The sequence below is a fragment of the Amblyomma americanum genome, chromosome 5 (assembly GCF_052857255.1).
Source record: "Amblyomma americanum isolate KBUSLIRL-KWMA chromosome 5, ASM5285725v1, whole genome shotgun sequence".
NCBI classification, from domain to species: domain Eukaryota; kingdom Metazoa; phylum Arthropoda; class Arachnida; order Ixodida; family Ixodidae; genus Amblyomma; species Amblyomma americanum.
The window spans coordinates 65,518,636-65,531,694 of record NC_135501.1 but is presented as its reverse complement, the minus strand read 5'-3'; the positions used below and the strand labels follow the sequence as shown (position 1 = coordinate 65,531,694).

The window sequence follows — 13,059 nt, the reverse complement described above, 5'->3', positions numbered from 1 at the left end:
TGTTGGCATTCATCGCCGACACTGGCCTGCGCATGTATATCCAACTATCTTACGCCGAAGGACATATTTGCGCAATTAAAAAAAAGGAAAAAGAAGTACAGCGCCATTTTTCTCGTCACTACTTTCATTTCCATCTCACTTATCCCTACTGTATGCGGGATATTTACAGCGTAAATGTATATAGACTTTTCGACATGGGCAGCTGCAGTGGCACAGAAAAGGCGCATCTCTGACTCCTCGTGCACTTGCATGTTTGTCACTGGACACTTGAACCTATCATGCATCCGTTACCCTGCGCTGCTGCAGCACTGCCCTGCAGCTTCCAAAGATGATTAGTGAGAAGGACGATAGATGCTTTGAGTGTGGCAAATCTGTTGAACCTGATGATGACTGCATGGTGTGTAATGAGTGCTTTTGCTAGTATCATTTGGGTTCTTGTTCAGGTATCTCAGAAAAAACTTACAAAACAAATGGGGAATCTGCTCGAAAACAGTGGCGTTTTCCAACCTGCCGCGGGGTTAAAATTGCTGTGATTGCAGAACTTCAAGAAAAAGTAAAGTCGCTCACAGACACTGTTGTTTCTATGGAAGAAAGTGTTCAGGTGATGTCTGAAAAGTCTGAGAAAGCAGTCGCTGAGCTTATCCAACATGACAATAGCCTGGCTGATATGAAAAAGCAGATAGAACAGTTTGAGGATAACCAAAGCAATGGACAGATTTAGGAGGTCAAGACAGAAATCAACTAACTAGAGAGACATAACAGGAAGCTAAATCTAGAAATTCACGGCGTACAAAAAACAGATCATAAAGATCTTTTAAAAGTGAGCGCCTGTGCTGCTTCCCTTGAGCTTCCGCAGCTTACGACTAGTGACGTCACAGCAATTCACCGCTTGTCATGCAAACCTGATAAGACGCCTGGAATCATTGTTCGCTTCGCTCGGCAGGCTGTTCGTGATGACTGGTTCAAAAACCAAAAGAAACTGAAGGATGTATATGAAGATGAAAATTCGTACATCCAAGATAATCTGACTAAACAAACCCGAGCACTTCTCTGGGGGCAAAGCAATGGGCACGTGACAAGAACTATCGTTTCGTTTCGCAGAGTGGGGGCAAAGTTCTCGTCAGACAGGAAGAAGGTGACAGCCATTTCTATCAAGCCTAAAAATTACTTGATGACGCTTGCTTCAGTGTTTCTACAATTGTCGCGACCTATTTATGCATATTATTCCTGACAAACTAAAGTCGCATCTTGGTAATAGGTGTCGGAGAGGTTTAAAGGTTTTCATTTGAATATTCGGTCTTCCAGAAATAAACATCAGTATTTAGATTTATTTTTGATAGTATTCGCTTTCCTTTGATGTCATTATTATCTCAGAAACGTGGTATACTAATGGTGACAATGTTTTTTTCAGTACCCAGATATGATGTGTTCTACCTGATTCGCTCATTATGCCGTGGTGGCGGTGTTGCCTTGTTAGCGAAAGAAAATCTCAGATGTGACCTATTGCCTGATTTTACCTCTTCGAAATGCGAATGCGAGATGTTGACAATAGCAATGTGTAACCATGTCTTTCCTGCCGTGTACCGACCCCCTAATGGTGATAACGCTACATTCTGTGCTTCCGTAGAAACTTTGTTTCAGTACTTCACAGCTAATAAGCTTAACTTAATTTGTGGCGGAGACTTTAACATTGACCTGATTTCTGATACTCGTAAGTCGAAAGAAATGATATGGTTATACGAGAGCTATGGCCTAAATAATGTTATTTCTTTTCCAACGAGAATTACTAGTACGTCTTCGACACCAATAGATTTCTTTCTCCTGAGCTCCTCCATCAAAAATTTTGCCACCGGAGTCATCTTGAGATCTTAGCGATCACTTACTTGTATATGTAGTCATCTCCCATCATAAAAAAGAGAGTAGCCTTTCGATGCCTTCCAGAAATGTCTCATCCAGAAACTTGGAAAATTAACGCCAAGAAATATCAACTGTATCTTGGGAGAACGTGTTTCTTCATGTGATGCAATTATATCTTTTGATATCTTTCTTGACCTGTTAAGAACCACTTACGAAAGAAGCTTTCCATTTGTGAATTCTTCCAAATCGAAAAAGATCATAAAACCATAGATTACTCGAGATTTACTTGGTAAACTAAAATAAAAGTATACAATATACCAATCATTTCTCAACCAACGGGATCCCGAACTGCTTAAATCATTTAATAATAACCGCAATAGATTAAACAAGCAACTTAAGCATGCCAGAGATCGCTATTTCAATCACCTTTTTTGAGGATCACCAAAAACGCGGCCCTGAGATGGAAAAAACTAAACTCAATATTTCAAAACGTGCAGGCGTGAAAAGAAATTAATGAAATGGCTGTGAATGGCACAACGAGTTCATAAACAGATCTAGATAATGTTTTCAACGATTATGTGGTAAACTTGAAATTTCCTGCACCATCAGGAGACTGCACCCAATACTTGACTGGCAGTTTTCTTGAGACAATTTATTTGAGTACAGTTTCGGAAAAGGACGTTTTCTCTATTATCATGAAATTAAGAAATACTAGCTGCGGTGATATCTTTGCCATTAAAGTCCGCCCAAATAAATTAATTGCTGACAATATTGCTGTCCCACTTGCCCATATTTTCAATCTTTGTCAAGTGGAGTATTTCCAGCACAGCTACAGTGCGCAAAGGTTTGTGTTCTACATAAAAAAGGTGACAAAATAATTTACCAATTTACAGACCAATTTTCATATTACAATTTTTACTAAAGTACTTGAAAACGCCATTCATTCATGTCTGGTTTCATTTACAGATAAACATAACATCCTGACTAACTGTCAATACGGTTTTAGGAAACATTGTTCCACCGAACTTCTCCTGTATCATCAAAAAGAGTTCATTCTAAAAAAACCTGAAGAAAAACGATACGTACTAGGAGTTTTTATAGACTTCACAAAGGCATTTGATTATCTTAACCGGGGTATTTTGCTGAGAAAATTAGAATTCTACGGAATTCGTGGTGTTGCCTTGAAGTTAATGGAATCATACCATCGTACTCGCATGCAGTCTGTTTCAGTAAACAACAGCACCTCAGGGCAGCATTTTTGGGGCCGTATTTATTTAATATTTACATAAATGACATTGTTAACACTGATGATGCTACGAAATTCCTAATCTATGCAGATGACACCAGCCTGTTTTTCGAGGGTGACGATTACGAAAAACTTGTTAATCGCGCAAACGGTACTTTAAGTAAATTTCATGATTGGTGCTCCTGCAACGGCTTGGTTATTAATACCCAAAAAAGTTAAGCAGTCGTTCTCCGAGCGAAGGATAGAGACATTGTTCCAAATAATCTTCTTCAAATACAGGATCAGCCGATAGAAATTGTGATAGAATTTAAAACTCTAGGCGTAATTTTTTCAGAGCACGTGCTGTGGGACTCGCGCACTAATCATGTTATCAGAACTCTAGCTCGCACAACAGGATTATTCTACAGGCATCGAGACCTATTTCCGGTAAGCACAAGACCGCTAATTTATCATTCACTGTTTTCATCGCGCACAATCTACTGCTTTGTAGTGTGGGCTAAGACAACATCAACAAACGTCCGGAAAGTGACGGTAATGCAAAACAAAGTAATCCGGATTATTGCAAATTCCTCACTAGACCATTCAGCAAACAGATTGTTTAGAAAGTTTAGACTTATTAACATAGACAATTTGTATAACTATCACCTTTGAAAAAAGTTAGGGAATGTAAAGAAACAAGGCATCAATATCATAACTAATCTGGCAATCTTCCAAACGAATATCCATTAATATACAACGAGACAGCCTGAGCACTGGGAAGTCCATCGTAACCGCGCTAATTACGGTGAACAAATGTTACGACACACAGTACCAAGTGTATTAAATAATTTTTTTCGCGAAGAAATTGATGTGACTACCATTTCGGAAATAGAATTCAGAGATATAATCCTTTAGTTGCTTAGACATAGCGTTGAGAAAAAATAATTCCTTCTTTTTTCTTTTTTTTCTCAAATCCTACAAATGTACTACCCATGCTCTACCTTTTATGGAATTTTTTTTTCTCAGCTTGGATCTGTATGCTCTGTGTACTTGTTAATTCTTCTGTCTGGTTTTATAACTGCTGCTGTTTCAAAATCTTTGAAGAATTTTCAATCATGCATAGTTACACTGCGTTTCGTACTTGTATATTGCACGGAAATTGCCTTTCACCTTTGCTTAGTGATGTGCAAAATATCCACCAAAATGTCTGTGTGCGTGCGCGTGCGGGGTGTGTGTGCGTGCGTGCGTGCGTGTGTGTGTGCATGTGTGTGTGTGTGTCTGTGCCTGTGTGTCTGTGTGTGTGCGTGCGTGCGTGCGTCCGTGCGTGCGTGTGTGTGTGCGCGTGCGTGCGCGCGTGTGTGTGCGCGTGTGTGTGTGTGTTTTGATCTGTATATGTATATTGTATGAGCTGCTGTTGCCTATGCAAACAAGGGGAGCGGGAGCTTGTCAAGCTGCTGTTCAGCAGCTTTTTCTTCCATCTCCCGATGTTTAGAAGAACATGAAATAAACCGTACTCGTATTCGTATTCGTATTCGAATAGCAGATGGCTGTGGTGTGTAATGTTCCAAAATTGCTTGCCAAATAAGTCGGAGTACAAGGTGCGCTGCAGTGAACAAATTTGTAAAGTAGCGCGAAATTATTGAGCTATTATGAGTTCGAGACTGCGGCAAACTCGAGTTAGTAACCTTATTGTTTTGCATGGCTTAATTAATAAGATATTTTCAGTTCTTAATTTAATAATTTGTTGCACAGAGCTGATCGTTTATGACCTTATTCACTTATTTAATTGTTTACTGTACTCCACTGGTCTTTGTGCGAGAATAAACCATAAGGGAGGGCGGGGGAGACAGAAAAACATACTAGAAGAAGATAGTACAAGCGTTCAAAATAAAACTTCTGCAGAACACAGTTGAAACATGAAATATAACTTATATGCACATCAACATATGTGTCAAGTATGCCATATAAATATGAACGGGGATATATTGTCACGTATTGGTGACGGCAGTCGAAGCAGCGATGAAGACAGACGAAAGGGTCTTCTAAAAGAAAACTGTTTATTGGGCTGACTTGCACCCAAAATACACTGAATCACTCGGCGGCGGCGAAGCGACAAGCGTGCTCGGCGGTCGTCGAACAGAATGCCCGCCGCTGTCGGCCGTGCTCAATTTAAAGCTGATAGCGAACTTTCAAGAAAAAGCGTGCAAAGTTACTAGAACATTCCGGAATAACGCAGAATCAGCTCTGCCTGGCTGCGATCAATCGAGATAAATCTAGTCGCGTCTTGCGTCGAAAAGAAAGCGATAAGGTGGTGTGGCGGCAGATTTGAACAACGAACAAACATTGCAAATATTCGCGGCAATATTCACCAATTCACAATGCGCTTGATACTTCGAATAGCATAATGAAGATAACATAATGATGTGCAATACAAAATCAGCTAGAACATATATTTTGTTGCATCAAATTTTTAAAATATGGTAAGTGCACTTCAGTAGCAATATGTGATGGCAGGTTATACCTGTCTATATTGTGCGAGTAATGAATTTTCTTGCGTGAAGTGATGACTGGCACGTTACGCGTTTGACTTTGCTATCGGGGTCACTGCACAGGAAGACTGCAGGGGTATAAAAGTGGCATTGCTAGCCACACACAACACATGCGGCCGCCCAGATTTTGTTTTGAGTTTCGCTTGGCTATCCTGGCGTTTTGAGAGGAGCAGGAAAATTTCACAAGTGTAAATAAAATGTGCAGAAAATGTAAATAAATGTAAATAAACAAAGTCTAAATAAAATTTACAGGCGCACCTAATAATTTTACGTATGGCGATTCGATGGCATTGGAAGGGTTCACGAACCCCTACACATCTGTCTGCGCAAATCCACACCTCTTCGGGCCATCTAGCTGGAGGTTAGATGCTTTGACGAATATCTCTAGAAATGATGATATGGACACAATCAAGATAGATGGAAACGTTCCTTCTGACGTTTTGTCTGGGTACGTCACTTCCCTTGAGCCAATGAGAGTTATCCGCTCTGGTGATGTCACTTCTGTCTACCCAATGGTAATTATCCTGTCTCGGCCGTGACTTCCCTCCAGCCAATGGTCTAATTTTATGACCATCGGCACATTTCTTTACCGAAGAGGAAGAGCAGAAGACGCCATTATTTGCAAGGGCTTGGCCAACTTGGTTCACTACTAGAACTCATCAAAGAAATTATTTTAGTTCGAGAAAGACTAAATTAAGAAAAACGTATCGCGCGGCCCTTTCAAGAAGTGATGGTAGGTTGAAAAAGAGGAGCTTTCGAACGATACAATCGTCTTATGAAATAGAGCGAGAGCCCGAACGGACAGGAAAGCCCACAGGAGCGCTCATTTGTGTTCTGTTGCGCTATTTTACATGTAACGTGCTACCAACAAGCCTAAGCTGTCCCTTCATTAAACCACGATATAACCGTGCGTCCCTTCAAGGACAAAAATTATTGTGGGACTATAAAACGGAAGAAAAATAAAGGGTCCCTGCCCGTGCCACTAAGTGCATGTACAGCTCATTCGTCACTCCGGTAATGGCAGGCTGCGTCCGCGTCGTGCTGTCTCGCCACTCACGTCGTGGATGTCGGGGCCGCCGCTGCCCAGCTCGTCCCTGAGGAGCTGCACGTAGGCCCGGCGCGCTCCCGGCGACGTCTGCTGAGAAGCGTGCTTCCGGACCAGCATGCCGAACTCGTGCGAAGGCGACAACACAACGGTCTGCTCTGCAGCCGATTCCGGGCCGCCGTCTGAATGAAAGGGCGGTCGACGTCGCTGTCAGTGCGCAAAATTATCTGCCGCTGCTGTTCCCGGGTGGTCGAGGAACTGCTGTTGGCAAGCGACCGTGCAGTCAAAAAGCAACTCTAAAGGAATGCGGAACTTTGTCGTTCTCTGGGCTATTCTGAATTCCTTTAGGTGTCGCTATGCGGCAACTAATCTAGACTATCCCTTTACTGCGGTCCGGATGTTCCGCCGCTCAAACCTGAGAAATGGGTGCTCCGTGGCCCCAAAGCGCGGTCCGTACTGGAAGGGAGGTTCACTTGCATAACGCAATTTGATGAGATTGCCGACCGCAAAGAACTAACATTTTGCGTGAACCCCACGCATCTTGCTGCGCTGCTCAGACTGTTGCTAAAGAACCTTTTTCGCTTAGGAAAACGATGTGGTGTCTCCTTTCGCTTGGCACAAGAGCTATAGGGAGAGCTTTCGTACGCGCATGGAAATAACTCACGTGGGAAGCGCCAGCTCACAGATTTCGTTGCATCAAAAAATTACAGGGGTCCACTTATGTCTGCTTAGGTGTAGTAATGCGAAAGCATTTCTCTTACTGCTGCCAATTATGTTGCAGCGTGTTCGTTTCTTTATGCATTTGCCGTTTCTAAGTCGTTTTTGCCCTGTAACTTTGGTTCAACCACATCCGAGGGCGTGGGTCTTGTTAGAGCGTCTAGTAAACACACCAAAGTACTAATTAATTCGATTAAATTCCCGCTGAATCTGTGAAGTAATTCACTAACTGAATTATCAATAATCAATCTGTAATTAATTAAACACAATAATTCATTTGGGTGATTAATTGATTGTATTTGAAATAAATTGTCCAATTTAGCCGTAAATGTCCAATCCATTGATTCAATGAAAGTGCCGAATAATTTGTGATGTAATTGAGTAATTGGTTCAATAAATTACATAGTCAATTAATTACATAGTTCATAAATATTTACCCTTTAATTTGTAATTTGGCCGACTTATCCAGTCGTACAAATTCTATAAATAATTAATCAAGTACTCTAATAGTTAGCCCTTCAATGGATGAAGGACACTTCGTGTCCAGCGGTCGGCCGACAGGTCCTGTCCACGGCACTGATGATACAAGAAATGCTTTAGCATTAATAATGCCTGAAAGCCTCATCCAGATTCTCTTGATGCTTCGTGCCTTTTGGGCACGGTACTCGTCGCCTTTCCAGTTCTTCCAGCTTCGCTACTTGAGAGCTGGGCTAAATGTTAGCAGCGGTCTTCCCGTGTCCCCCCTCTTGTGGCACGACTTCCTTAGCTGAGTAAACGTATGTTTTACCACGAGCTGGTCTAAAGCACTACCATATCCAAGCTAAATACCTTCCGCCAATGTAAAGAATCTGTACATGAGTACAACCCGAAAGTTTTTCCAAAGGGCGTTTAACTGTGCGTGAATCACCTACCGATATCTCTCTTAGTAGTCACAATTGTCGAGTGCGAGCATTTCGGTCATATTAATTAGTTTTCTATGCGAGTGATTTCTGCGGCTTGATTGCCACCAATAAAGAGTGAAATATTGTAAAGAATAACGACATGAGGTAAAAATTATAGTAGCAACAGGTCTGACAGATGTTAGGAGCAGCAAGTAACATGTTAAGGCGACAGCGTTGAAGGTCCCGTTATGCAGAATACCTGGCGTCGGCGTTGTGAACGATAAATAGGGTCGTGTAGTGTGGCTCAGGCCGCCATTCCCGGAGAAGGAGCCTAGGTGGGAAGCCTAGGTAACGTGACCATGGGCGGGTCATCACAACCTACCTACCGGATTGTTTGCAAACTAGACAACCTGGCAGTTGGCAGTTAAATTATTGGTTGACCCCGAGAGGTTGCTAGGAATGAGCAACCTGGGTCGCAAAAGGCCCACCGGTGGCAGCACCTAACATCCCGGGGCAGTGGCGCATCCCTTAAGCGCTCTTCATTGCCAAAGCAGTGGCATGATGATTCCCGGGGACATACGAATGTAAAGTTGAGAATGACAACTTCCTGAAATATGGACTTTATTTCATTAACACTATTGCGGCATATCCTTAAGGCGGAGCTTAAGTGCCTCCTCCCCGTTTTTTTTTTTAATTATTTGAAACACGCGCAAAAACTGAACAGATATTCATGAGAGGGAAAAAACTGTGGCAGTTATAGCAATATTCATGAAGTGACCTAGTCACTTCGACGGCCGCATATCAAACTGAAGAATTTTGTAATTACGTGTCTAAAGAGAGCAGAACCACCGCGAATGAATTGTTAAGCGCAAATAGGATTTCGCCTTTGCGCGTAACTCGAGTAGGCTACCTCCAGCCCAAGACCAAAAATTCTGCGGAGTCCCAGATCCGAATTCGTGTCTTACAATACACGCGAAACATTACAGTGAGCCCTCGGTGGTAGCAGCAGGCAAGGGAGACATTCAATATCTCTAATATTTCTACGCTGTTCGCTAAGACAGATTTGTTGAATACGGGGCGCCAACAAAATCTACCTTCACTGAAAATCGCTCTATGTTTGTGCAAGCGGGAAGACGATTATATTAATAAGAGAATTCGTGTTCCCTTTTGCAAGGCGCGGTGCCGTTTGCAGCATTTCCTCTTCCTGGCATACCTAGTATAGTCTTAAGTTGCCTGATCGAGACCGTACAAATCAAATAGAAATACAGTTCGGTACTGTTTTCGAGTTTGAGTCACTTATTTTGGCTTACAGTAAATATGTGATTTAACATCCCAAATCCACCTGTCGGAGTGGAGAGGCGCTTTTGTAGAGGCCATTTGCAAATCATGATTAAGAACTTGAAACACTTGAGGACAGAATTTACTGTTTTCACCTGGATTTGATCCTCATCCGCCCAACGTGTTATTGTGCAACGTGTTATCGTAGAATTTATGTCCATATAAATCTCGAGGCTTGTAACTGACGGCATGTTTTAAAGGTCAAACTTTCACATCAGTCAGGTGTGTTCACCACAGAATAAAGGGCAGTCCAAGTGATTTAAACTTAGCCGCGCCCTGGGTTGTCAGATCCATACGTGTGAACTGCCTCGCTTCGTAATTTGTACTTTTACTCTGTCGTCCCCAAATGCACCTTATGGGCGTATGGTATGTAATTGCACAGTAGCTCAGATAAATTCCGCCTTGTAGCAGAACATTGAGCAAACACATTCAGCGCTTCGGCAATTTTGGCACGTAGATAAAAGAAAACCAGCAAGTCACACATAAGCATTTAGGATATCATAAGAAATTATTTGCTTCTAGTCCCCTATGTGCATGACTAGAGAGAAATGATGACCGGCCCTTCACAAATTTGTACTCGCTTTCAGAGCTTCATATCTAGATGCCTTCTGTAAAAAAGCATAACAACTCCGAGCCGAGTATCGCAAGCTGTTGAGAACCCATGGAAAAATTAGACGCGTTCACATTGTCAGTATAAGAGGCAGCGTAAAGAGGATAATACAAGGCAGCGCGGACAAGGGTCCTCTCATTGACAGCCAGTGCCACGGCGCTTTTTTTTTTTCAGTAATGAAGCGGTAATCCCAGCCAACATATATTTTTCAGTGATATTCTCTGTGAAGTTTCAGGGAACATTTATTAGTTCTGCAACGCTCTCAAAGGTTCACGCAAACAACTTGAGGGCGCACTTAAGCTCCGCCTTAAAGGTATGACGCGATAGCGTTAAAGGGTCGATCCCATCATATGCGGAATTGGTCATTCTGGAGTTTACATTCAGAGATTATGAGGAGTCCTCATACCACTCCTGGCGCAGTGGTGCAACGATTAAGCACTGCATCACTGCCCTGCAATGACAGATGCGACCCAGGTTGCGGTTCCCTAGGAACCTCTCGCGACCGATCATTGATTGAACTGCCAACTACCATGGTGGACAGTTCGCTCACAATCCGGTAGGCAGCTTGACGCCAGACGGCCGCGTGACCTACTTGACCCGCCTAGGATGCTTCTGCGAAGATTGTTCGCAAATTTTTCGCGCTAGGTCAAGACGCCTTTTTCTGCAACAATAGCTCCTTAAAGCTGTCGCGTTATTAATGATTTTCCTTTTTGCCAAAAAGACGCGGTTTACGAAGGCTGCCCGCCATGATGTCTGAGCGAAGCCGATACTGGCGCACACAACGGGGACTGTCAACGAAAGGTGGTGCCAGCTGTGATCGAAGACCAACGCACCGCGCATGTCGACGCGCAAGATGGCCGCCCATCCGAGGCGAATGGCTGAGGTCAACAGCGTGCGCAGTGCGTCCGTCTGAAGCTGCGTCGAGCGGCCGGGCCATGACACGTGGGCGTCGGCCAGGGCTCGCTTCACGTTGCGCAACTCGTCCCGCTCGCCCCTGAACACGCGCAACGAGAGACTTGCATCAGCGCAGCTAGCCTACCTCATGGAGCAGGGTATGGACACTTTCCCCCTATACGAACGGATCGAAGGACCAGTGTCCCGTTAATCAGCCTCCTTGTCCCGGTGGCGAACGCAGCAATATTAGTGTTTCGCTGTTCACGAAGTCCCGTGTTCGGTAACAGGACGAGGAAGCTGCAATTCAATGTTGACTGAATGCAAACGTGCTCATGTGAAGTGTTTCCATTTGTTCATTTGCCAGAGGCATTCAAAGATCATATCCAGAATCGCGCTGCGTTGCTTTTAGTTTCACCCAGCGTAAACAACTGGCATAAAGATTGTCTAGTTAGCAAGCCGAAATATCAGTTAAAAGGTCAAACATTGATGTATTCTAACTGAAATTTCTGATATGAAATGGAATTACCGAAGGCAGCCTGCTCATTCATGCACTGCGAGACCACACGAAAATGCATTTCGGTCCGTTAGAAATTCTACGTGACAATTGGCTAATTGTATACCCGTTTTAGATTTATGCCACGTGATCGTGGACTCAACAAATTTTAAGGAAAACTAAGAAAAACTTAAATGCGCCTAAATTGATATATGACACCGTAGTAATGACAAAGAGGCCATGGTCAGTGGAAAGGGTGCTTATCAAAGCTAGAGAGTAAAAAAAAAACGAAATAGAGATATCTTCTCCACGGGTAACGTCGGTTGTGTCGATTTTTTTTTCATTCCTACATTTCTGACGTTAGCAGAATAGCCTGTTACTTGAAATCAGTAGCCAGGGGGTCGTTTTCAATGAAAAAATCACGACTTTGAATCCAGTGGGATAAAAAATTATGAACGCCATTTTTTCAGCACTAAATGCACATTTTTCTGCTGTACAATTACCATGGTACTCGAAAAAAGTGGTTGAAATATTTTAAAGGCAAAAATTGAATGAGGTTGCTCTCAGTGCTCTTTTATTGGTAAGAGCCAGTATACTATTAGATAATAACCCGATTGCTGATGCGGAGATATCAAGCTAATTAAAACCCGTTTATATCGAACTCATCCTTTATTCGTGCTTTATTCTTTGTGATGGTTTGGTCATGTCATACTCACCTGCATTACAATAAGAGAAAATCTCAGAGTATTGAGTATTGAACACTATTAATGCTTCAATCCATATTTTTTTCATTTTCGTTTCTTGCATCTCGTATCAGTTTGCGCGGCTTACTGTTAGGGCGCCCAACACTACGTTTATCGTTCCAATCCTTTCTTCTCTCTTACCCACCGCAGGGGTCGCTGCATTTTCACGGCCGGGAGGAAAGACCAGCGGAACGCCACCAGCAAAATATTGCGCGCTTAAGACGCCACAGCGGATTCGTCACTTGCCCAAAGTGTGAGCGGCAGCAAGGACACGATAACCGGTTGTGGGGACTCACATCTCACTAATTCTGTTAACTTGGAAGCACAGTGTTTAGCAACTTGTTTTTAATAGAAATCAATTTATATCGAACTCCTTTTGATCAGATTCTTCAGTCCCTATTGATCCCAAGTTAACTAGGCTGTAGCCGTATCAATTGAGCTAACAGTTTAGAATATTAGGCATCAACTTAGATGCTTTTAATGATTATGGATACGGCATGGCAATTTATCAATTATTTTATAAGGAGGTCATTCTGCGCAAAATTCGCAGTGGTTTGCGATACTCGCTAATAACGCAAAGTAATATAATTGGCAATGATGCGCATCGAAACATTTAATTACCAAGAAACGCAGGATGTTTGCTAGCAGAGAAAAATTATTAGCCCTAGATAGGGATAAGCTGGCGATAACCTAGTATTGCAAAGGTG

At 42.8% G+C, this 13,059-nt stretch overlaps 1 protein-coding gene across 1 annotated transcript in view; it reads right to left on the bottom strand.

Moving 5' to 3' along the window:
* Nucleotides 1–11,266, bottom strand: part of LOC144133932 (uncharacterized) — a 32,670-nt gene extending 21,404 nt beyond the window's left edge. Inside the window, exons 1-3 of the mRNA XM_077666982.1 lie at nucleotides 11,262–11,266; nucleotides 11,056–11,216; nucleotides 6,689–6,858 (exon numbers count right to left, since the gene is read on the bottom strand). Coding sequence (XP_077523108.1) covers nucleotides 6,689–6,858; nucleotides 11,056–11,216; nucleotides 11,262–11,266 — 336 coding nt within the window. The remainder of the gene's footprint in view (nucleotides 1–6,688; nucleotides 6,859–11,055; nucleotides 11,217–11,261) is intronic.
* Nucleotides 11,267–13,059: the final 1,793 nt, after the last annotated feature.